The sequence below is a fragment of the Hetaerina americana genome, unplaced genomic scaffold (assembly GCF_022747635.1).
Source record: "Hetaerina americana unplaced genomic scaffold, ioHetAmer1.1.p SCAF_8, whole genome shotgun sequence".
Taxonomy (NCBI): domain Eukaryota; kingdom Metazoa; phylum Arthropoda; class Insecta; order Odonata; family Calopterygidae; genus Hetaerina; species Hetaerina americana.
In genome coordinates, this window is record NW_027287427.1 from 43,462,200 (window position 1) to 43,486,118 (window position 23,919).

Below are 23,919 nucleotides of genomic sequence, written 5' to 3' on the forward strand. Positions count from 1 at the left end.
TTAATTACATGGAATTACTGCAGCCATAATACTCTCAAATAATGGGGATGTCACGAAAAGGATTGCCTTTATTGAAAAAACAACTAAAATAATAATTAATCTTGTTAAACAACCCTTGAAAAATGATGCAAAGAACGTAATAATATGCAGTTTTGTAATCAAATTCATTTCTACTTGAATCACAATTTCCAACACTACTGCCACATAGTTTTAACTATCATGTGTACCGTCATATGATGAGTACCCTAATTTAATGAAACTTTACATTGAAATAAAAATGATTATGCTTGTATTTATTATATCACTTTCAAATGAAAAAGGAGTATGCATGCTTAAAACAAAGGTAGAATTTCAGCCCTAAATCCAGGGGAAAAACTGCACATGCCAATAAATATAGTAATTAAAATCATGAGTCATATAAATAGAAATTCATCAGTCACAATGAATTACCTCTCCTTAACTGGAGGTACAAGCTGCTTCGACTTCTTCACAGAGTCTCCCGAGTTCCCACTCACGCCACTACTAAGACACGTTCCTGCATCAAGGGAATTTGACTTCCGATGCCCACCACTAGAAGAGCTACTGCTTCCCACAGCCATGGCAGTAGCAGATGCAGAACCATTTTCTACTCCGACAACTCCTGGGCTGGACCTATTCCAATTCCGTCAGACAATATTTTTGAAATTGGGACATGGGATATTAAAAAACAATCACTTGTCTACAACAGATAAATTTGAATTCTAAATTATGCCACTCATTCCGAGGGAAGCTTGAAGCAACATTAATAAAAATGTGTTCGTGTCAACAAAAAATTATCCAGTTGGCCAATTAAAAAAAGTGGAAGGAAATTTTTAAGTAACACTGAAGTATTTTGCGTGCTCGTATCTTGGAAAATGACATTATGACTAACTGAGAATGCATCAAGAAGTTTAAAAAATAGAACCAGAGTTTCATCAGTTTTAAAAATGTCTCATGTGAAATGACATCAGCTGGTACAACATTAATAATCACACCGAAGGTCTAGTGAATTGATAGATACACCAATGAAATAAAAACACATCTGAGTTCAGCAACACACAGAACACAAATTTCAGTAAAATAAAATTTCTAAGACTGCTTAAGAATTAAATGCAATCTAACTGTGGCTCCTAACTTAATTGATTCCACAACTAGCATTCTCTGTCAAAAATACCAATTTTTGACCTTATAAACTCTCCAGAATAAGTGCTCCTGCTGGGATGATACAAAATGCTAAAAAAATACTTAGCAATAAAAATTGTTGAAGGAAATTGAGTGTTCAGTGACATCTCTTAAAATGAGTAATGCAACTGCTGGCAAAATATCTTTCAGAATTACACAACAAAAAGAGGCATATACATTATTATGATTTGGAATAATTGAATATTCCACCACTACAATGAGTGAACTGTTAGGATCACTCAATTTGATTACAAAAAAACCACATTGGTGATCATTTTCAAATGCTCAGACAGTGAAATATTGATGTAGGATCAAAAAGAAAAAAAATAATCAATTGAAACAAAACTTCAACCAATATCAATTCTTTACCGTTTGCTCACCCATTTAAAATGAACTTAATGCTACAATTCAAACTTGATATTTGAAAAGGTTTGAAATGCATAAAATTACAGTGCAAAATCCACTGCATAAATATTTATTTCTCAACCATGGCTTCAATGCTTACTATCATCATGAAAATAAGACTTTTAGAGTGGATTTCCATAAGTTTGTAACATTGGTTCCAGTAACTAAAATCACTCACCATTTCATCTGTTGAGTAAGACACTATCTCTCCTAATATTTATGTCACTATTATTCTTTTGCATAAATCGACTAAACCTAATTTAGATAGAACAATGGTTACAATTCTAAATAGAGACCATTACCACTACATTTTTGGACAAATAAGATTTAAAAAAATACACAGTTGTGTTATAATCAAAAGTGATGCAAGTTTACAGTATTTAAAAACAAAAAATTCAATTTTTATAGAAAATATAGAAATAAAACTAAAATAAAAAAATAAAAATAACCAGAGCACTGTTTACCACCTCAACAAACAAAAGATATTAAAGGAGCTGTGCTGATCGACGCAAAATAATTCCATTAATTACTATTTTTCATTCATTCTAGAAAATTCTGTTTTGATTGAAACAGATTGGTCAAGAAGCCAACATTCTCCTTGATAACTAATATGCCCGGTAAAATTAATTCACACATCCTCCAGATTTGCCTTATTCATTTCCTTTTTCATATTTTCATACTTTATGCTTGATACAGGAAAAGTCTTAATCACAAAACTGATGAAACAACAAAAGGAACTTAACATGGCATGAATGGGCATTTGCCAAAGAACAATTTAACCATCTTGCTAGCTGCTTTGTCACTTTCTATAATAAAAGTTATGTTGCATTAAGAGTTTCAATGCTTTTAAGAGGAAATAAAAATATTTGTAAACATGAAAAACAATTACTGGGAAGCTCTGGAGCATGGAATCATATCCAAAAAAGAGACCTCTGGCAGCTGGATTATTAACTCACTTTATGCTCCCACTATGCAGAACATTGTGGGCAAAAAGGGACTGAGAATCATCTATTGCAATTATTGTAAACATCAATTATTCATTGTTTACTTGACTGTTGTAGCTAGGTACAAGAAATAGGGCACTTAAAAAGTAGTTGTAGTTATTAGGGGGGGGGGGGGTGACTGACAGCTAAGACCATTTGTAACACTTGAAGCGCGAGTCAGAAAAATGGCACTCATGCCGAATAATGACAGAACCCACTGACAGACTGAACACACTTGACTTTTGTTAGCTAGCATAATGTATACTAAAATGTGTAGCCCTTGGTGGGCTAACTGCATTTTATATCATTACATGAGTTAACATTCATTATTGAATGCATTGAACAGTCCTTCACAGTTAATTTATAAGTACATCATCTCAACATATGCAACTGACAACAAAACTTCACTTGATTAAATCCATTTTCAGGGAAGGACTAATTGAGTGACAAAACAGTTCAGCATTAGAGCATTATCCGAAGTAAATTTACTTAAAATATTAAAGGACGTCCTTTCCCACTAAACTGACTCATGCTATGCGACAGTACAAATTCAGGTGATGCTTATCATCAAGACTGACTCAGTTTACCTTGTCTTACTCCAAAACCACCACCCTATTCCATGAAAAACAAGTGTTTCATTTTGATAAGGCACAGTCACAAATATGATGACTTCCTCATTTCATGTCACCGTAATTCAAATATCCATATTAAAGGTGTTCGTAATTTTCCACGGACTTACTGCAAGTGTAAATTAATCCACATAGTTTCAAGATGAAGTTTAAAATCAAAACTTATTGCATGAAATGGGTATTTTATGCGATAACATTAATCCATGGAGGCTAAATTTTTCAAATTATTCTTTTAACCAGCAGATTACCTAGTGTAATTATTCTACCACATGACAAATAGGTAATCCAAAATATCTCTGGCCAAATTTGCAACAGGTTCTGGATTCATATGCACTCTTTGTATACACTTCTTCATTTCCTTTGTCCCCACTCCCACAAAGCTCTCAATTAAGTTCCACATGAGGTAGGCTCTCTTCCGCTCATGGCTACTCCCGACCTCCTTCCCCTGGTTGTTCCTCAAAAAAATTTATTGCTGGGCTTAATCACTTTTGTCTTTTTTTCCGAGGCATTCAAATTTCATACTCAAAGTTGAAGTCATAAATCACTTGAAGTTTAATAATTTACACTTTTAGGCAGAGTTGGGTTGAGTTTTGTGGAATAATAAAAACTAACCTTTTCCAGGACTCTCCCTAAATAACCTCTGGGTTGGAGATGTTGATGTTACTAGGAGTGCCTTTCCACTTAAGAACTTCGTAATAAAGGCTGATCCCCTCATAAGAGCCCATGACTTCCAGGACTGGCTAAAATTTTCCAGCACATATTGTAAACACCTGATGGGTCTTATATTCTGACATTTCGTGCCGGGCCCTAATAGAACATGATATCACTCTTGGCAAGTGTGATTCACATTTGGATATATCCACTGATTCCACAGAAAGCAAGATTTAGAAAGAAGCACTTGCAGTGATAACATACCCAAAGGGAACTTGACCCCATTATAACATCATTGGCAAAAATTTGACGTCACAATGTTAATGAATACATGGTGCTTAGCCAAAGAAATTCCAACGCTACTGGTTAAATGGCCAAAAAAGAACATGAATCTATTAACTTTTAGGGCGACTTGAATTATGACATGTAATCCAGTTTTTCTGCTTGTATTAATAAAACTGAATATATTTATTCCCTTGGCATCACAACTAATTCCATTAATTTTGCAATGCCAAGTGGCTGCATTTAGGAACATATTTTGCTGGAATCAATGATTTAACTTCGAAAGATCAAAATTCTATTCATAAGAATTTTGTAATAATGGGTTTTTACTATGGTCATAAATGCAGCATATAACATGAATCACATCCAATGAAAGGTAGACGCAAAAGGTTTCAACAATATTTATCTCAACTAGTAGATTCTGTAAGAGCAATTGGAGAGACAAGCACCTGCTATCTATGACCCATCATCTATGTAATCTAGAAAGAGTAATATTAACAGACTTCAAGCTGTATATAGTGCTTACACTATAAGTACATTGGAAAATTGGATTTCTTTGAGATTAATTTTGAGTGGCATGATTAAATAAAAAACCAATTAATTTCCTGCCATGTGTCTGGGATTTATCACTTAATTTGACTTTGGCATCCGCAATGGTATGATTCTTTCTGGCACAATAACCAGGAAATTAACTTTATTCTGCATAGATAGAAAATATATACCTCAATGAGTACTTTGAGAATGAGATATGGTCCACATTTAATTTGAGTGATGTATTAAAACCAAAATGCATTTTGGAAATGAGGAAGCACAAGAATAGTTCCATGCAGAATAAAGGATAGTACAAGGATTATGTAATTTTACTTCCTTAAGGTATGGGATTACTAAGAGAGGGAATCCTTAATTGAAGGGAAACTCCAGCAAAAACTTGAGAGTAATTCAACAAGCAGCATTCCTCCGTTCCATCAAACCATGTAACACATACATACACACATATTTAGATGCATAAGATTATAACACAATTCATTATGGATGCTTCAGAAACAACTTGCATGGAACAGACATGAACAATTGCAACACAAACATGCTATGGCAGTAAGCTTACAAACATATAGGTATAAGATACTGGGAATATGGAAATATATATAGGTATAAGATACTGGGTATTATGAAAATGCACAGATGATATCCCACTGTGACAGTAAATTATGCATAATATTTATACATTAGAGATTTTTAGCTTATTGCTACAAAAGACAAACCTTCCAAAGAGAACTAGATTGGCTGTGACTACACTCGGTCTCTCTTTGTGTTTCTGCCTCTGTGATTCTGAGCATAACAGTCGGTGGTGATGTTTCAGTTCGGAGGGATTACCATCGGGAGGAAGTGCCTGCAGAAGCTGACTTGGACAGGACCCTGACCTGTCACGCAACATATAATGTACAGTTCTACAGTTAGATGACATTAAGATAGCACAAAACACGGAAAGCAACAATAATGGGAAGGAATTAAGAAACATGTTTAGGTGGAGAAGACCAAACACTATCAAAGGGAATAGAAGAAAAACTTGCACGAGGTTAAGCAGCAATACAGAGAAGGAAGCTGGTTAATTAATGCCAGGAATACTTGAGAACTAGGAGTGATGACAAGTAATCTATTAATAGAGTCATTAACTTTTTTAATATTACCATTTCCTCAATTTTTTAACTGTCAATTTCTTCCAGATAAAACTCCTTTATCGATGAGCTACAAAATTTGTTCATAAAGAGTAGGATTTGCAATATGGACATTGATATTTGTTGAAAACAGAAATATTTTATTTTGTTGCAACTTAGAAGAAAATTCAGCAACAGAAAATGATGTTAGGTCCAGAAAATCAAAATAAATTGAGAGGCTACAGATTTTACAGCAAGTAATACTAATTAAGTCACCCAGTGTGCTAGGACAAGTTACAAATACACACAATGACTGAAGAGCAAAAAATTAAAATGTCTTAATAGTCATGGGCTATTAGAGATATTGGCTAGAAAATTTTCAATAATTGAACAGTGAAAATAGACTCTTTATAGTGGTTTCTAAGACCAAATAGAGTTTTTTCATAAAGTGAGATGCTCTCAATCGATGGAATCAATTTCAAATTATGCACATTGTAAAATTTGAGAAACTATTCAGGCTATCACTATTTTTTACTGTAATTTCTATAAATTCTATGGCCCTTCCCTTTTCCTCTATTCCAGATTAGAACAACTTGATTGTGAACCATACGTAGAAAAAGTGAGATACTTGATGAGGATAAAGGTTATGATATGACAAGGCTTGAGGATTTTGAAAAAGCATGCCGTTCCCAAGAAAACATAAAAAAATTAATAAAACCTTCATTATGGAGATTATGACCTTAAATGGCAGGGGTTGACTGAGGCACACACAATGTTTAGAATAAGACAAATAAATAAATGGTCTCCAAAGTTTCATGGTCTGCAGCCTATAACATATTTGTTGAAATATCTCAACCTTCAAGAGGGGGAAAAAAGTCAGACAAACTAATTTGCAGGATGACCAAATAGAACTCAGAATGAAAATTCAACTGGAAGGCCTGCCCAATTTAAGCCCAGAGTTCTTAGCACTTGCATGAATGCCAATTCAACCAGAAAAAATTAGGTATAAAAAAGTTTTATTTTTCAGACTGTTTTAGACTTACTTGACCTACGGAATATTTTTTTCTGGAACAAGATCATATCATTTTTGTTTTATTTGTTGATATTAATACATTTTCTGATGATTATGTACAATGAATTAAAGAAATAGGTTAATGAAGTGGATCAGCAAATTATTGCCTCTACAAGATTGACAAATATTATTGGCAAAGCTCCAAACATGGTTAATCTTCCATTGCCTAGTAAAAATTACATCCATCGTCAAAATATGCAAAGCAGTAATACATGCATTTTCCATGCAGAAAGACACTTATTTATCCACTAACGTAAATTGCATATGGACATTTAAGAACAAGGCATCTCCAAAATATGCACACGTTTATTTGCCATTTGGAGTGAATCCAGTTATGTAGTCAGCATTCTAATGTACAGCATCCAGGATATTGAAATTACAGTCGTTGGAACCAATGGAAAAAAAAAGAATGTTAATAAGAAAACTACAGTGCTCACTAATATCCTATTCCCAGTGTTGTAGGTCCTTGTTGAAAGACGTACTAATGGCACTGAATTTTCAAGAGTAATAAATATATCATGAGATACTAATAATAATAAAAAAATCATGATTTTATATTGCAGAAGTCCAGAAATTGTACTCGTGAGATGAATATTTGAATTATGAGAGATGGCAGGGGCATTCACACAATTATGGCAAGAGAAGAGTTTGCTCTTAACATTTGGAAAATAAATGTGCTGGAAGGACCCTGAATACCAATCTGGTTAACATATACTACTCAGAATTCCGAGCCTAAAAGACTAATAAAGGTTAATACATGAGAAAAAATTACTGATGATGCAAATCTGACAGTAAAATAACAAAAATATTAGACTGAAAATTAGTTCTACATTTTTAAAGAAGACATGGGAATAAGCATTTACTAACCTTGAAAGAACACTAGCCAGGATGCTCAGAATAAGAGAAATATTACAGAAATTCTAACGTGACATTTATCACCAAGGAAAAGGCTTATTTTTTTTAAACCATCGTTATTTGCCTTAAAAATTTACTCCTGTTCTATGCAAACACCGGGGAATATGAAAACCAATATTACACATTTTTAATGATCTAAAATTGAGATGTTTCAAATTAGTCAAGTCTTACTATGCACAAAGGTTATCTATTGGGCAATAAATTCAATCTAACTGTAATTACACTTGCATGGCATGCTATTCCAGTAAATATTTTAAAATGCAATGAGCAAAACTAAGCTCCACCATTGTTGAAACACTGATATCTAGGATTACATCACATACCTATTCTAGGCAAGATTGAAATTAAGGAGGTTTGGACTGAAAATACACTAAATACTGAAGTTGGGATGTAGCTTAGAAGGGGGAAGTGGCACAGGTACAGATATGAAAGCTTAAGTAGGCAAATTCTTGATTGGTCAAATGAAATCATTCACCACAAATCCATTCTTAAAACCTTCTACTTTTGAATGTTTCATTAGTATTATTTATATTTTCTGTCTCTCTCTCTCTCTGAATTATAAACATTTATACTATGAAATATTTCTTTTACAATGCCATGATTATAATTTTAATTAAATGAAGCAGCTGGCATATTTTCTCATTTTTGTAATAATTAAATTCTTACATTTCTCAATCAGCCGCCTGATTCATGTTTAGTTTTTATCTTAATAATTTGCAGTTTTTAAATGCATAAATTTGAAAGAGTAGTAGTTAGTAGTTAAGAGGAGAGATATATTGTAAAATAATTATCTAACAATGTCATTACAAATTCAAATATTGAAACATTACAAAATTACGAATCCTTATCCAGCTATTCTAAACTGATTTAAAAGTATGATTCAATCACTATAAACATGTAAATATAGTATGAATGATTTCAAGACTAATATATACCTGCTAGATCACTCAGTTCAAGTTAAACAAGGTCATTGAAAAAGAAATGTTTCAAAAATGTACGTTCATTACATTAGTGAGACAGCATTTAATGGAAGGCGCAATGCCATGTGAATAAACATTGCAATTAATACAAACATGTCAGCAGGAAGTATTCTAAATGAAGATGAAAAAGTGGAGAACAAGTATGAGTAATGGTGTCAACATTTCTTTTAATGAAGTACAGTAACAGACTCTTCACAGATAATGTGAAAGCAATAAGGCAACTAGCTGCAAATAATTAATCATACCATTTCATAGGTAACTGTGCACATTTTTTTCCTTTATACCCAGTGCATATGGTCTAACAGCAATGGATGCAGTAAGAGAATGCATTCATTCAATGATAATACCAACCTAACATGCACAGAGTGGGTACCAGGTGATCCATGCTGAGATGGCTGGTGTGAGGAAGGGATCATCTGCCCACTTTGCCTACTCTGGCCACCTGATACAACCAAGCAACCATCCTCAAACACAGGGTTGTCCATGGAGTATGAAGGAGCCAATGGTGGTGACTTTGACTTGGATTTCATGTTTGTCAATCGCCGCATTAAACTGACTCCACTGCTCCCCCTATCTTTCTTGTCTCTCATCTGTAAGAAAAGTGTCAAACTATCACATCAACATCTTTAAAAAAAAACACAGTAATCAACCCCAAGTTTGGTTGGAAAGGTGAGGGTAGAGCTCTAAACGAACTAAGCTCTATACAACCTGTGAAATTTACACATCGGAGTAGGGAAGTCAGCTCATTTCCCAGTACCACTTTTGGTTTCTGAGAAACATCCAGGGCCTGAAAAATTAATCAGCTTGAGTGAAGCTGTGTTAGCCCAAAGACATCACCCGGAAACAAACCCTCCAGCCAACATGCTAGCACTCCATCCACTGGACTACCGAACTCCGTAAACAGCTTCATGAAACTTACAGTTCCACTCAATGTGAAATGACTTCAAAAGAAGTTTCTTCCATGTCAAGTAATAAAATTACAATATAAACTTGCCATTATGTAAAATAAATAAGTGTACTTCAAGATAATATTTGGATAGTGAAATCACGATAACACCTGTTATCTTTCCACTAAAATACTAAAAGATGTATCAGCAGGTAAGACTTTTTAGGAAGGAACCTTTTCCCACCATTAGTAAAACAACAAAAAAATGAATGCTGAACTGTGGGCATGAACTGGTAGATGATGGACATCCCTTCAGTGATATAACTCATGAATTCAGAGCAACTAATGCTTACAAATGCTTTTGAAGGAATGGGTCCAGAGAAAGAGAGCCAATGTAGCACCCCTAAAAACTTAAAACACCAGAGCTGAGAGTCTTCAATTTTTTGACAGTATTCGTTATACTTGCTTGAACAAGTGCTTATGCATGGTATTTAGTAAAAGAATGTGAGAATATGAATTTGGACCATTATATTTTTAATGTTTTGTTTACCCATATTCTGTGGCTCCTCCCACCTCAAGGGTACCAATTCTGGGTTTCCATTATCCATGAGCGCACAATGTTAACAGTAGAGTAGATAAAAAAAATTAGCAGAGAAGATCAATATAAAAATTATTACTTACACCTAGATGGCAAATAACATTCTGGCACAGGTCGGACTATTATTTCTCCTTTACAAAGCTACTCATTCAAATGGAAGATTGCCTGCACGACCAACTCAAAGAATATAAACAAATATTTGCAATATGTGTAACATTTCAAGGTTAAGATACTGCACATAAATGTATTTATCTGAGTATTCAAAACTATTTCATGCTAACCACTGACTAAACAAAAACAAGTCACTAGTTTAGGGAGAAACAGATCTCTGTGTCGTAAAAGATGGAAAGAAACATAAAACCTTTACAATCTACACAATCTATTTTTTAAGGGCTATGTCAAATGTTTGTAAGACCCTAAATTTAAATTATTTCATTTTATATTCTCCCACTATTCATGCCTTTTTCTGATTGAGTTTCTCAACAGCATAATTTTTAGAGTAATTATTAAAAAGTTGACTTTCCTCAAATTTTTAAACATGAACTAGTGCTAGTCATTACCATGATTGGTACATATTGGTTCAGTTTCTCAAAGGCTGAGAAGTTTTAACTCATTTTGCACTTTGCATCAAGTTTATCTCAAATTGAAATGGGAAAAACCAGAGTAGAAGTTATGAAAAGTAAAATGGGAGGACAAGGTGAAAAGAAGACATGTTCCTATGAGAAGCTCCAAGCCAACAAGACACAACCAGATACTCTATATTAAAATAAACCCTTCAATTCTGCATACTTTCTACAGCCCTTATTCCATCTAAATTGCCTATCCTTTTCCAAAGCAAAGTACATGTAATGGGTTTTGTTGAATTTTGAATTACAAGATCCTTTCAAACAGGATATTGAGAATTAAATGTGATCAATAAGTCTGCGTTTTACTTCATTACTTCACAAGTAAAAAGAAGACTTTAAAGAAGTAAAACATTGACTATGAAATTTGAGGAGAAATGAATCATTCTCTTTTGTCATGAAAAGAATCGGTATTTCACAATTTTCAAACATGAATTCATAAATTTATCATCACCCCAAAATTATTCTCCAGAAGGTCACACGAACCTGTGACATGTATATCTACAAGAGCCAGAAACCAAAAGCATGATTTAGCAATGGAACTGAGCCCATTGAAAGTCATCCACTCATGGACTCACACAAACCTTGTCTGAATATGGAGTTGTGGCAGTTGGTGAAGGCCGACCAGATGGACCAGGAGGAGCCGCTGCAAAAATACTGGGACTATTCCCAACAGAGACGTTAGGTGGAGGTGTTACGGCAGTGGATAGTGGGGTGTGGGAGCCTCCTGGGGATCCTCTGTTCCCAGGCATGCTGTCACCAGACTGGTGGGTGCCCTGGTGACAAGCATGCCATGAGGATGAGGTTGCTGTTGGGGTGTTGCATGCCAGCATTCCACTGGTCGAGCCCGATGGTGGGGGTGCTGAGGTGGTGAGGGAAGGTGGGGGTGGATGGAAGTGGTGGTGATGGAGGGGACTGGGACTTGACGATCTTGGAGGCAGCTCAGGTGGGGGTGAATTCATGGGCAGTGGAAGCTGCTGCTGATGATGGTGGGAGGGGGTCACTGTGAAAATAAAATTTGCTCGTCAGAATGAATTGTTTTCGGCAAAGTACAAGAAACTAGCCGATTACAAGGAACTAGGTGTTTACTAACAAATCATTTTAATAATGTCGAGAAATAATGTGCTCTGAAATGTAGGAATTTCACGCCGCAAAAATCATTCGCCTCTACCGTAATCAATTTTTACAGTGAAATTCCTAAATTTCAGTGCACATCAGTGGTTGACTCCTTTCTGGCCACTTTCACGGAATTTCCCTCAGCTGTTTGAAATAAGTTGCTGTTTATGCAATATCATCATACATAATCAATGTTGTTAAAACGATCAAAAAACTTTCTGGACTGTTCTCAAATATGCTGTCAGTAAATTATTTAATGTGTGAATATGAAGGGATCTGCATGTAATAATCCACATTTAAATGGTATTATGACCATAATTATTTAATCAATAAATGAAATGATACACTTTCATTATCCTTAACCCAATGCGGGCAACAAGTCTTTAAGGCTTGCCAATTCAATTGTATTTTCTGTTCAAGAATACTTCATAGACTTGTCTCCCATGTGCACCTTATTTAGCAGATGTGGTCTTTGAAAAAGAGGATGCATATTTTTACACAAGTTCCTTCTTAGAAGTCCTGGAATACATTAAGCAAACCCTCCTCCAGCTCCCAGGCCAAAAGCACTGGAGTGAGGAGAGTTGTCTGCTTGTCTGCGAGTTAAATTCATAAATAGCTGTTTTTCATATGCTACTGTGACAAGTTTTGAATTTACTCAATAATTTGTGCATAGTTAATAAAAGGTATATAAGCAAAAAGTTGCATTCTTTTATGACAACTGAAAAACTAAAACAAATCCAATCTTGAAATCGGGAAATTTTTCTGGTTGAAGGTATGACATGTACTAGGAAGGGGAGAGAAATATGGTCGCACGTCTCAGTATGAGGGCAAGTTATCCATCATTGAACAAAGGTGGGTCAGTGCATGAGGAATAGATGACAATGTGAATTTGCAACATTTATGGAAATTGCTTTGACCAAACATGTGCCACACTGTTTCAATGATTTCAATATTTGAAGCCCATTTATGATGTTGATCAAGCAATTTATAAGAATTTTCTCAGAAAATTCTTATATTCATGCATGTGTGTGGTGCATGTTAAGCCTGTTTACCATGTGAAATGATTTCAAGTTGACTTGCAACCCATTAAATATACAGGAATCAGCAACTCCTGACTATAGGGTGCAACCCATTAAATATACACGAATCAGCAACTCCTGACTATAGGGTAAGTGCTTACCTGAATGGTGAGGGCTATGTGGCCTAGGTGGCTTCGGGGGTACAGTATTCCCACTATGTGGTGAGGTTGATCCTTGAGCCACCTCTCCATAATGCCTCCCATCATTGCTGGTATTGAGAGCATGGCTGGAAGGAGGGGGGATGGATGGAGGCAAAGGCACCTTGCCCCGTGTGAACGACTGGGCCGATGGTGAGCCAGATGCAACTGGGATCCTTGAAGAATTTGCAGGTGAGGGAGATATGGGTGTTTGCGGAGAGGTGCTGTGGCTACTTGGCCTTGATGGGGAGTTGGTGGTTGAGGACATGCGAGATGATGCTGAAGATGTTGCCAAACCATGGCCTGGAATTAATGCTTGAGGTGAGGAGCCATTCTGATTTTGTTGACGGTAGGGCGGGGGAGGGTCTGGAGGCCTAGAATTGATAAAAAAAATAAAAACTCCAGTTAGTATTTAAGTCTAACAGAAAGATAAAACATACATCAATTGAAAAGAGAGTGAAAAATTCAGCACAGTTTGCAGGTATGCAGTTTAACAAGTTTTTGGGGCATTAACCTCCAAATTACACTTGATATAACAACCTGTGCATCAACACAACTTTTTAAATGAGTGAACAACATCACCCACCATTGGGACACTTTGTAAGCATGACATACAAAAAAATGTTACAAATAGTCAATGCAAATAAAAAAAACTAATTTCTGCCAGACAGATTAAGAACTTGATCACATATCAATTGAAAGAAATGGCAATCGAGAGACTCGCACATCACAGAACTCAGCAGCTCTGGTCCAAGCCATAACATCACTTATGAGAGCACGAAGTCACTAGTTAGGGAAGAAGAATACTTCTCGTGGCTTATCAGAGAGGAAGATGAACTGAAAAATATTGAAGTCATTCAATTGGGAGGATGGTTAACAGATTAGTGCACCCAGATATAATTCCAAGTCTAAAAAATAAGGGTTAAGAGTAACTTTGGCAGTTTCATTTTGAGGGAGAGGGAAGCAATAGATAATAACCCATGGCCATTCATAGCTACACTACATACACACATTAATCGAAGACAATTATAAAGACTTCCTGATGATGCATTAAGCATAGGACAATGCCCCATATATTAATCATAGAGAGAAGTTGATATATTGTAAGATACCTTCAGTTCAAATGAAAAAATGTTGGCAAGGGCTGCTTCATTATTTAACACAATCAAAAAAGTCTGGCTATTGGTTTGATAAAACTTTTCAAGTGATGATTCTGATGTGTTTTGGTATTGAACCCAAAATGTATACATGACTTCATATTTCGGCATATAATATGTTGTACCACAAATTTACCTTAATTACCAAGCAAAGAATCTTAACTGAACTATCAAAACATTTCCAATACAATGTTAAATTGCAACCTGTGTTTAGTAAATAAAAACTCCATTTATGCAAGCACATACCTCACAAGAGCAACATAGTTTCCAGGAAAAACACCACATTTATGAGTGCGCATCGAAGTCCCTTTGAACCATCCATCCTGGCATTTTTCAGTCACTGTATATACAGAGCCTTTGCGAAGCTCAAGTTCATCATTTTTCTGCGGCTTATATGGATAGAGAGCAACATAGCTACAAAAAAGAAAAAGTAAATTATTGAGAAATAATGCTTCAGGTTAGAAATTCATCAATTAATAGTAGTTAATGCTGGACTACTTAAAATAAACTTTAACACAATAGTCACCCATTCACAATAATTTGCCTTGAAATGTTAGATGAACTAGATCATCTTTAGACAAACCCAAAACTTTAGGAAGGAAATATCCTTTTCCATGCTGCCAATCATTTAAGCGATAAATTGAGAGTTGGGAAATTGAAAATAGTCTGAGACTGTTTTGCAAACTAGCAGTGAGGCAGAGGTGGTTCATAAAAACATAAAGGGGTATTAACGACAGCGAAATAGAACCATGATATTTTGTGTGGTTCAACACCAAAGGCATCAGTCATGGATGTAGCTGAATGAATTGCTTCTAAATTCAACATCCTGGAGCTCCCTTAACACCAAAGGCCTCCAATCTATGTCTATTAATTATTTTAATTCCACTGCATCAAATTCATAAAACATTAATGCAACAAAATCAATTCTTACGAGGCTGGCAGCATTGTGGATGAGGGGTTCTGTTCCTGATGAGTGGATGGTCCTTGAGTTGATGATGTCGAGGCCAAGTCACTTCCAGACCGTCTGTGTCGATGCTGAGAAGTCTTACTTTGCCCTTGGCCAGAAGAGCTCTCAGGTTGGCCATCCTGGACAAAAAAAATGAAATAATTACTATCAACTGAATATTATTTATTTTAAGTTTTCTTACAAGAGATAACTGGAGATTTACAAACCTTTGGTTGCTCATCTGGCAAATTCTCAGGGGCAGTGGTGTTAGTAGGACTCAGAATTTCAGCAGAATGCCTGCACAAAATAAATGATACTGATTATTTCATCTGAAGGGAGGGATTTTTTTAGGTAATCTACCGTTTAAGGTAGGTTTTGGATGGACACAACTACCAAATAAATATTTTGTTTCTCCGAACAAAACAACCCAACATCCCACTCTACAACAAGTCCCTCTTCATCTCTGAGTACTTCCTTCCTCCCTTCATCCCATCCAACATCCCTATCCAATTCCTGCTCTGTCCCTGTTCGCCTAACATTCTCCCCTCAATTGCAGTCTTCAACATCCTACTGCCGAACAATATGCTTTTCATCCATTTTTCCTGCCTCCTTATGATTTCTCCCAACAAACCCCTATCCTCGCCCACCACTTCCTCATTTGTTTCCCTTTCGCTACATGTAATCTTTTCCATCCTTATCAAACCCACATTTCAAAAGCCTCCAATCTAAGTCTATCATCCTGCTTCAGTGACCATGTTTCCGCACCATATCAAAGTTTTGATGAGCCTTTTCTTAACATCATTACTCAGCATCCCTGTCATAAAACTCCCTCCTCCTTGTGAAAGCCTCTTTACCTAGTGCAATTCTTCTCCTTATATCCCTCCTACTTTCCTACCCTCCTACCTACCTCTTAGTTTTTGCTCTCCAGTTTCAATGTTAAACTTAGCCTATAACTTTCTGAAAAATTGCATAACCTCTGTTTTATTTATATTGATTCTCATTCTATATCTATCTCATTGAATTTACAATTCACTCATCAATGCTTGCATTCCCTTGACTGACAAACTAAAGCTAGGTCATCATCAAACCTAACTGATTGAAGGTAAACAAGCAGGGGCTTGTTTTTCAAATTGCCACTTGTATTTACGCAAAATGGGTGAGTGATCGACTGCCTTCCATTGCCTTGTGACTGGACATTGCATCCACTTTTACTGTTATGTGCCGAAATGTAGGTTTGCTTCCACATCTTCTTCCTGAAGAGAACTATCTCGTCAAAATTAAAAACAGGTCATGGCAGGTAGCTACTTATTCTCATTCACTTTGTGAGAAAAATAAATTCACTTGACATTTCTTGGGATGAACTACACGACGAATATACCCCAGAATTAGCCCACCACTGAAAACATTAGCTCTGTATCAGCAAGTGATATGATACACTAAACTGTTGGTCGCAAGGGTAACATTCATTTATATGGGGCACAGGAGATATGACAAATGAGTCTAATTCGCACCTGTGAGTTGACTGTTGAGGAAAGTTCTGGTTTGAATGGAGAACATTGAAGCTGTGTCGTTTCTCTCTTTGGTACTGCTGTGGCAGTTGAAAGGCTGATCCCGGTGGTGCAGGACTGCCAGAGGAAGGGCCCCTCTGTTGCACCTGTGGCTGCTGCTCCATGATTGCAGGTGTAGCCGAAGGTGGTGGTGTGGCACCCGCGGCCATGGCACTCAAGATCTCCTGGGAGGATCCAGAGGATGGTGGCAGGGGTGGGGGCAGTGGAGGTGGAGGTGGGGAGGCAGGTGAAGAGGGGATGGAGCTTGGAACGGAGGACCCATTTGGTGAATTGGTGGTGGCAGTGGATGAGGATGAAGATGATGCCGACGTGGAGGAAGAGGGAGTGGATGAAGTTGATGATGATGGAGAGGATGAGGTACTCGAAGACACCGATGATGAGAGGGGGGTGGAAGTCACTGTTGTCGTGGATGGGGCCTGAGCTACTTGCTGCGTCTGGGAGACTGTGGCCGGCAGCTGCTGACTATGGTGGTGACGGTGGTGCCCATGGCGTGACTGGTGATGGTGGTGTGGGGTATTGTTGGCACCCATCTGGTTGGCTTGTTGTAGAGGCATGGCAGGATGGGAAGCACTAACAGTTGTGGTTGCCACCACAGGGGATGACTGCGATGGTGGGGTGGAATGGAATGACGTAGACGAGTAATGTGGGTTTGCCATCATAGATGGGGTTGCTGTTACCATGTGGTCCGTGGGTATGAGTGGGGTTGCATCCTCCGATGTGGGTGTGGGTGGGGCCACACGGGATGGCCCAGGCTGTGAACTGTTTGTCAGAATAAAACATTAAGTAAAAACATGAAACCAAGTGACAGCCTAAACCCTTAGCTGGTTAGGACACAATTTGCTATGAAAATGATGCTTCAAATCATAGGTCTTGCTTCTAGCCAGCAGAAAGTTTGTTAAAACCTTCATTATCACCCCAGAGAGATACATTGTCCAAAGTCGAGATAAATCTTGACAAAGCTTCAAAAAACCTAAAAGGAGTTGTTTCTTTTAGTCTATTATATTTCAATTTGACTGATAGCAGAAGTAAATAGAATCAGCAATTTTAAGTTTACAGTTTTCTCACTAAAATCTTCAAAGATTACATTTGTATTGTCAACTGAGGAGAGAAGGCACAAACATTTCTCTGCAACTCATGAGAGACGAAATAATTTCTACAGCAATGACTCAATCTTCAGGGTATATAACAGAACAATTACACAAATAATCAATTTCAACAAGATTTAAAATCTGAAATTATATTTCCCCAGGCCTTTTTACACAATAAATCCCAACATGAATCCAAATAAGGTCTATTACTCTGAAGTTAATCCGAGAATTTAAGAAGCAAAACTGATATTCCCCATGTAGAAGAACAAAACAATATTATGAGGCATTATTTCTACAGAATTCTAAACACACGTGTTAAGTGATTTGAAGCAACTTATTGTGCATACTGCCTAATAATCAGGGTAGATAAGTATTTAAGCATAATAATGCAAGCTGAAAATTCCGAAGGCATATACTAATGCATCATTACCTGTAGGAATTCTATAAATAATTTAAGACATCATACATGCAACCTCTCAAAATTCAATAGTTTTTCAAAGCATTTGATCTCCATTAATTGAACTTTAGGTGGAAATATACATATTTTACTTGAATCCTCATTTTTTTTGGCTCTAAAACAAGGTCAAAGATCACTTATGGGATTCATCCTTCTCATTCCAGATGAGCGACTAATTGTTTGGAATGATAGGGATGAGTACAAAGAAAGCATTAACTGCATCAAACAAAGTTTACATTAACTAATAAGGTTAATTAGAATTTTTTTAACAATCACTTCATTAAAAATCACACTTCAGTATTTTATCCAAGTTACATCATTAACCTTCAAATTACACTATGATACAACAATCTGTACATCAGCACATCTTTTCTTAGCAAAAAAATAAGTCTCAAAACTAGCCTTGGTTCATACTTTCATAATGGTACATAGATATGTGGATCATTCAATAACTCCTTGGAATAACTAAGAGGTAGTGCTTGCAGTATTGGAAAAGGTTTACTTCAGTAAGCCTCTTCTCTCACTAGGTTGCTGTTTAAGTTTCAGCTATATCCATCACGTGGTCTCATTTCCATAGTCCATTGAAGCAACAATCTACAAATGAAAGTTCGCACAACAGTTGAGGCTACAGGCATATCACAAGGTATGGCATTTTCAATTTTGCAAGAAAAACTGGATGCAAAATATTTCAGAATAATGGGTGCCATGTTTGCTTTCAGTGGAGAATAATCAGAATGGTTTGGTCAATTCAGAGGCTGGACTGGAGCCTTTCCATTGCAATCCTTCTTTTTCCTAGAGTTTCCGTATCAATATATTACTGTTCATGAAATATTGATACTCTACTACACTCCAGCGACAAAGGTTCAGTCAAAACAGTGGGTTCATAAAGGCGACACACCTCTAGAGGTGAAGAAGATGGTGAAATCGACTGAAAAGGATGGCTAAGGCTTTTTGGAATGTACACAGCATCATGTACATCGATTCTTAGCAAAAAGGACAGATGATAAAGAGTATTATACCACATTAGTGATTCGATTGAGTGACTAAATCAAGAAAATAGGCAAAGAAATAAATTCTCTTCCATCCAGACAATGCTATTCCTCTGAGATGAGGCACGAGTATGTCAGGGTGCAATACTCAGACATGCTAATAACTTATATAATGAAAATAAGTGCTACAAAAGCTATGAAAAGAACAAAAACATTTTGAGAAATAATTAACTGTGTGGCAACATTAAAAAGGCAGAAGAAGTACTGAGGATCAATGATTTCAACCGTTTCAGAATTTGGTTGGTTTCAACTCCTAAAAATAGCATTCAAGGGTTATTTGATTTGCCTATATAGTGCTTAGCAATGATATAGGAGTCTCCTTATTGAATTGTAATTACACATTTGTGTTACAGCCAATTTACAGGTACATACTGTTTGCAGAAAGCTTTTGAACACTCATTCTGGAGGTGACAAAATTAAATAAATATAACACCATGCTCACTACTAGAGAGGAATGCAGAATATAATCGGGACATATTTGCCTGTTTTGAAGATTTTGAAAAGGCATTCAGAGTGAATTGGGAGGAGTTAATTAATGTATTGTAGAAAATAGGAGTAGACTGATGGGATAGAGGAGACTTATCCGCAACCTGTACACATCACAGACTGCTCAGGTACGATTGGATGGAGAGTCAGGATGGCCATGCTAGGAAGAGGGGACAGGATTGTCCATTATCATTTGTACTTTTCAACGTACATGTAGAGTAAACGGTATAAGTGGCATTGGAAGAGCTTTAGGTAAGAAAGGGAATTGGTGAGAAATTCATAAAATCAGATAGGTTTACTGATGACCCAACTTCAATTTGTCATTCAGCCAAGGGTTTGCAAGCATTGCTGAAGGCATTGGAAAGCCAGCATGATAGATATGGGATGAGAATAAATGTAAACAAAACTAAGGTTCTGTGGTTTTCGAGAAAGAGGAAGGCTAAGTTAACCATTAAAATAGAAGTTCATAAAATAGAGCAGGTGTAACAGTTTACTTATCTCGGAAGTGTTCTGGACCAAGACTGTCAAAATAGTATGGACACTACAGAAGAATTACATTAGGCAAAAAAGCTTTCACATGGACAAGGGGTATCAGGGATGCTGAAAGAGGATTTTAAGAAAAGATTAATGCAACTTTGTTATTGAACAAGGTTTCGTATGGCATAGAAACATGGTCAATGATACAAGATGACTGGTTTAGATTAGAGGGTTTTAAAATGTGGGCATGGAGAAGACTGAAAAAGGTAAAATGGACGGAAAGGAAAACAAAGGAGTTTACAATGTAGCCAAACTAGTCGATATAATTAATTCTTTCCTGTGGAAACGCAAAATGTTTGATTCTTTCTTCATGCTTTACACATGCATTTCCACATAGTATTATTGGCCTCAAATTTCTCTCAAATTGTGTTTTTTATTAGGGAAGGCAAGTAAATCTGTTTTTGTAGATTTGTTTAGGTTGTGTCCATTCACAAACTACCTTAACCGGTAGAATACCAATAATAATATAACACCAAGCAACCATTCATTCACCAAAGTTTATAGGATGAATCTTAATTTAAAGTTAAAAAATTGACATTTTCAAAGTTTTCTAAATTTAATAATCTACTGAATCATTGTGCTGAACAAAATATGTACAATTTATATTTTACCCAGCTGCTATCCATAATAAATAATCAGCTATGTGACATCTATGTTAAAGAGCATTTCTCCAGAAGCAAAAGTAACTCATGACTTACTTGGCAAAGAGCTTTACAAGGGCACGAGCAACATCGTTCAGTTCAACAAAGGCCAGAGGAAATATACCTATACGATCCACTAATTTTCCTTCGGCCCAATTCTCATCCACACGACGTATTACGGTCAAAATTTCACCCTGCAAGGAAAGAAAAAATGTAAAAACAAAATTATGATTAATATTACTCCTAAGTAATTCAGAACAGTTTCTCCTATGGCCCCATCACCTTTTTAAATGTGAGGCAGCCTTCTTCATCATCATTTGTCATTTTGAAGTCATAAAGGGCCTTGCACTGTGGAATACGTGATGGTAATGGGTTGATCACCTGTAAATACACAATACATGTCAATTTGATGCACATAAAATATTAATGCAAGGCTATTACCATTAAATACTCAAAAACAAAATGACCTAAAGTTTATTTTAAGATAATCCGTATCTTTCCCAAAAAGTAAGAAGTCTTTGATGATTTCACTTTTGGTTGTGTATCTTACATATGCAAGTTACATCATTATCAGGAATATAGTAAATGGGGCTAAAATGTACACTGAATTGAAAAGGGTATATTCTAGATTCTATTGTCGATTGCTAGTATACCGAGCTACATCGGGTGATCCTAAAAAGAGGAGCATTAATTTAGGCTATGCGCTCATCCAAAAACCTATTATCAACGGTAGATTATCATAGTACAAGGATAATTTGAAAAGTTCTTGGAATGGAATAGAAATAAATGACTTATCTCACACAAACCTTTTTATTTTTCAATGTGTACACTAACGCACTTGGTCCAGCAATGTTTTAATTTCTTGATCCCATCACAAACATTAGATTCCTTCAGGCCTGAAAACTACCCATCTACTCCAGCTGTTACTTCTTTGTTTGAAAAGAATCACCGTCCACAGAAGAAAATTTTAAGCTTGGGGAAGAGATGGCAATCTGATGGAGCCAAACCAGGCGAATAAGGTGGGTGTGGCAACAATTTGTATCTTAGTTCACAAATTTTTGTCATGGCAACGACAGTTCTATGTGGGCGTGAATTGTTTAGATGAAAGATTTGCTTCCTTGGCAAACCTGGCCTTTTTTCATGTATCTTTCGCTGTAGTTGGTCAAGGGGGTTAAAGTAGTATTGTCCAGTAATTAATTGACTAGTGGGAAGATAATCTATCTGCAGAATACCTTTCATATCCCTGAAAACTGAAGCTTTCTGGCCAACTGTAATGCCTTTGCTTTTTTTGGTGCTGGTGAATCAACATGTTTCCACTGTTTTGACCGCTGTTTTGTCTCTGGGGTAAAGGATGTAAGTTTCCTCTGTGCTCACAAATCGGCGCAGAAAATTTTGTTGGCTTCTTTTAAAACAGGTCAAACATTGTTCGGAAATTTGCAATCTGATGCATTTGTGATCCTGCGTTAAGAGTCCAACCCCATCTAGCAGATAATTTTCTCATATCCAATTTCACAGTTAAAATATGATATGCCCATTCAGATGACATCCCTACAGCTTCAGTGATTTCTTGCACTTTCAGTCGGCGATCCTCCATGACCATTTTATCATCATCATCATTGGTCATTCAATCATAAGATTGGATGACAGCTGCCCTCCATCCTTCCCTACCTAATGCTAATTGGCTTACTTCCTGGTATTATTTCGCAATGTACTTTCTGACCATTTTATGCACTTTTGCAATAACTTCTGTGGTAATGGCACATTTCGGCCGACCACTATGTGAATCATCATCTAAGCTGTCATAACCAAACTTAAAAACTCATTCGTCCACTTGGCAACAGTTGAATATGAAGGACAGGAGTCTCCCAGAGAGTTCTGAAAGTCGACATGAATTTCCTTTCCTTTCATACCTTCTGTACGAAGTATTTAATCACTCCTCAAATCTTAATTTTTTCCATCTTCACAAATCACTACACGGGAGCAAACATAGAGGCATGTCCACACCCCAGATCTCTTCTGAGAGTACTGACGTGTTTACTCATAAAGGATTATCTATTACTATGCAGGAAATTTATTTTGCTGGCACTGACATCTGGTGGTGATTCTGAGAACCTTTCAAACTAACCTAGCAACAATAAATTACTGTATATCTTAGAAATAATAATACGGCCACATGTAATTATTTCGTAAACCCTTAGCCTGGGCTGTCTCAGCAAAATTATGCTTATTTCATGCCCAATATAAAGCACCTGATTACAAATGTTCATTAACTAATGCATATATGTACATTTTATCTAAGTTTAAAGAAACACACATGAACCTATTAACAACACGAACTGTATATTTCTTGAGTATTTATAAGGCAACAAGTAACAGCCATCTCTATCAGCCTACATTGTCAGAATTCAAATTTCAGGATACTTAAAAAATTATGAACTAACAAAGGATGTCTGTGGGTAATATTGGATTTCCTGAAATTGCATTTCTGAAGATTTTCAAATTAAAATGTACGTGGGTGGTTAGGTTAACATTTTCGGCAAAATAAAGTTAAAGTTCAAAGAACTGCCGAAGATACCACAACAGTGACTTAAACGGAGTCACCTAATTGTATGAATTAAAATGCAATAATTTCAGATCCTGGTCAAGGCGAATGATTTCTACACTTTGGAATTGTTGCATTTTAAACATAAAGGTAATCGACCTGGCAATTTTGATCGTAAGGAACACCTTTCACACTGATGCACTGAATTTGGCTTTTCTGATTAATCAAAACAGTGAC

General features: G+C 36.3%; 1 protein-coding gene across 3 annotated transcripts in view; it reads right to left on the reverse strand.

Annotated features, from left to right (window-relative positions):
• The window catches only part of POSH (Plenty of SH3s), a 37,619-nt gene that overhangs the window by 4,894 nt on the left and 8,806 nt on the right, over positions 1-23,919 (reverse strand). The window contains exons 5-16 of one of the 3 annotated variants that reach the window (XM_071596322.1): positions 21,423-21,521; positions 21,198-21,334; positions 16,826-17,641; positions 15,542-15,611; positions 15,300-15,454; positions 14,615-14,782; positions 13,176-13,585; positions 11,464-11,882; positions 9,124-9,362; positions 7,745-7,768; positions 5,413-5,571; positions 451-651 (exon numbers count right to left, since the gene is read on the reverse strand). In XM_071596322.1, coding sequence (XP_071452423.1) covers positions 451-651; positions 5,413-5,571; positions 7,745-7,768; positions 9,124-9,362; positions 11,464-11,882; positions 13,176-13,585; positions 14,615-14,782; positions 15,300-15,454; positions 15,542-15,611; positions 16,826-17,641; positions 21,198-21,334; positions 21,423-21,521 — 2,897 coding nt within the window. The remainder of the gene's footprint in view (positions 1-450; positions 652-5,412; positions 5,572-7,744; positions 7,769-9,123; positions 9,363-11,463; positions 11,883-13,175; positions 13,586-14,614; positions 14,783-15,299; positions 15,455-15,541; positions 15,612-16,825; positions 17,642-21,197; positions 21,335-21,422; positions 21,522-23,919) is intronic. The other 2 variants (XM_071596323.1, XM_071596324.1) reach the window with 2 other exon arrangements.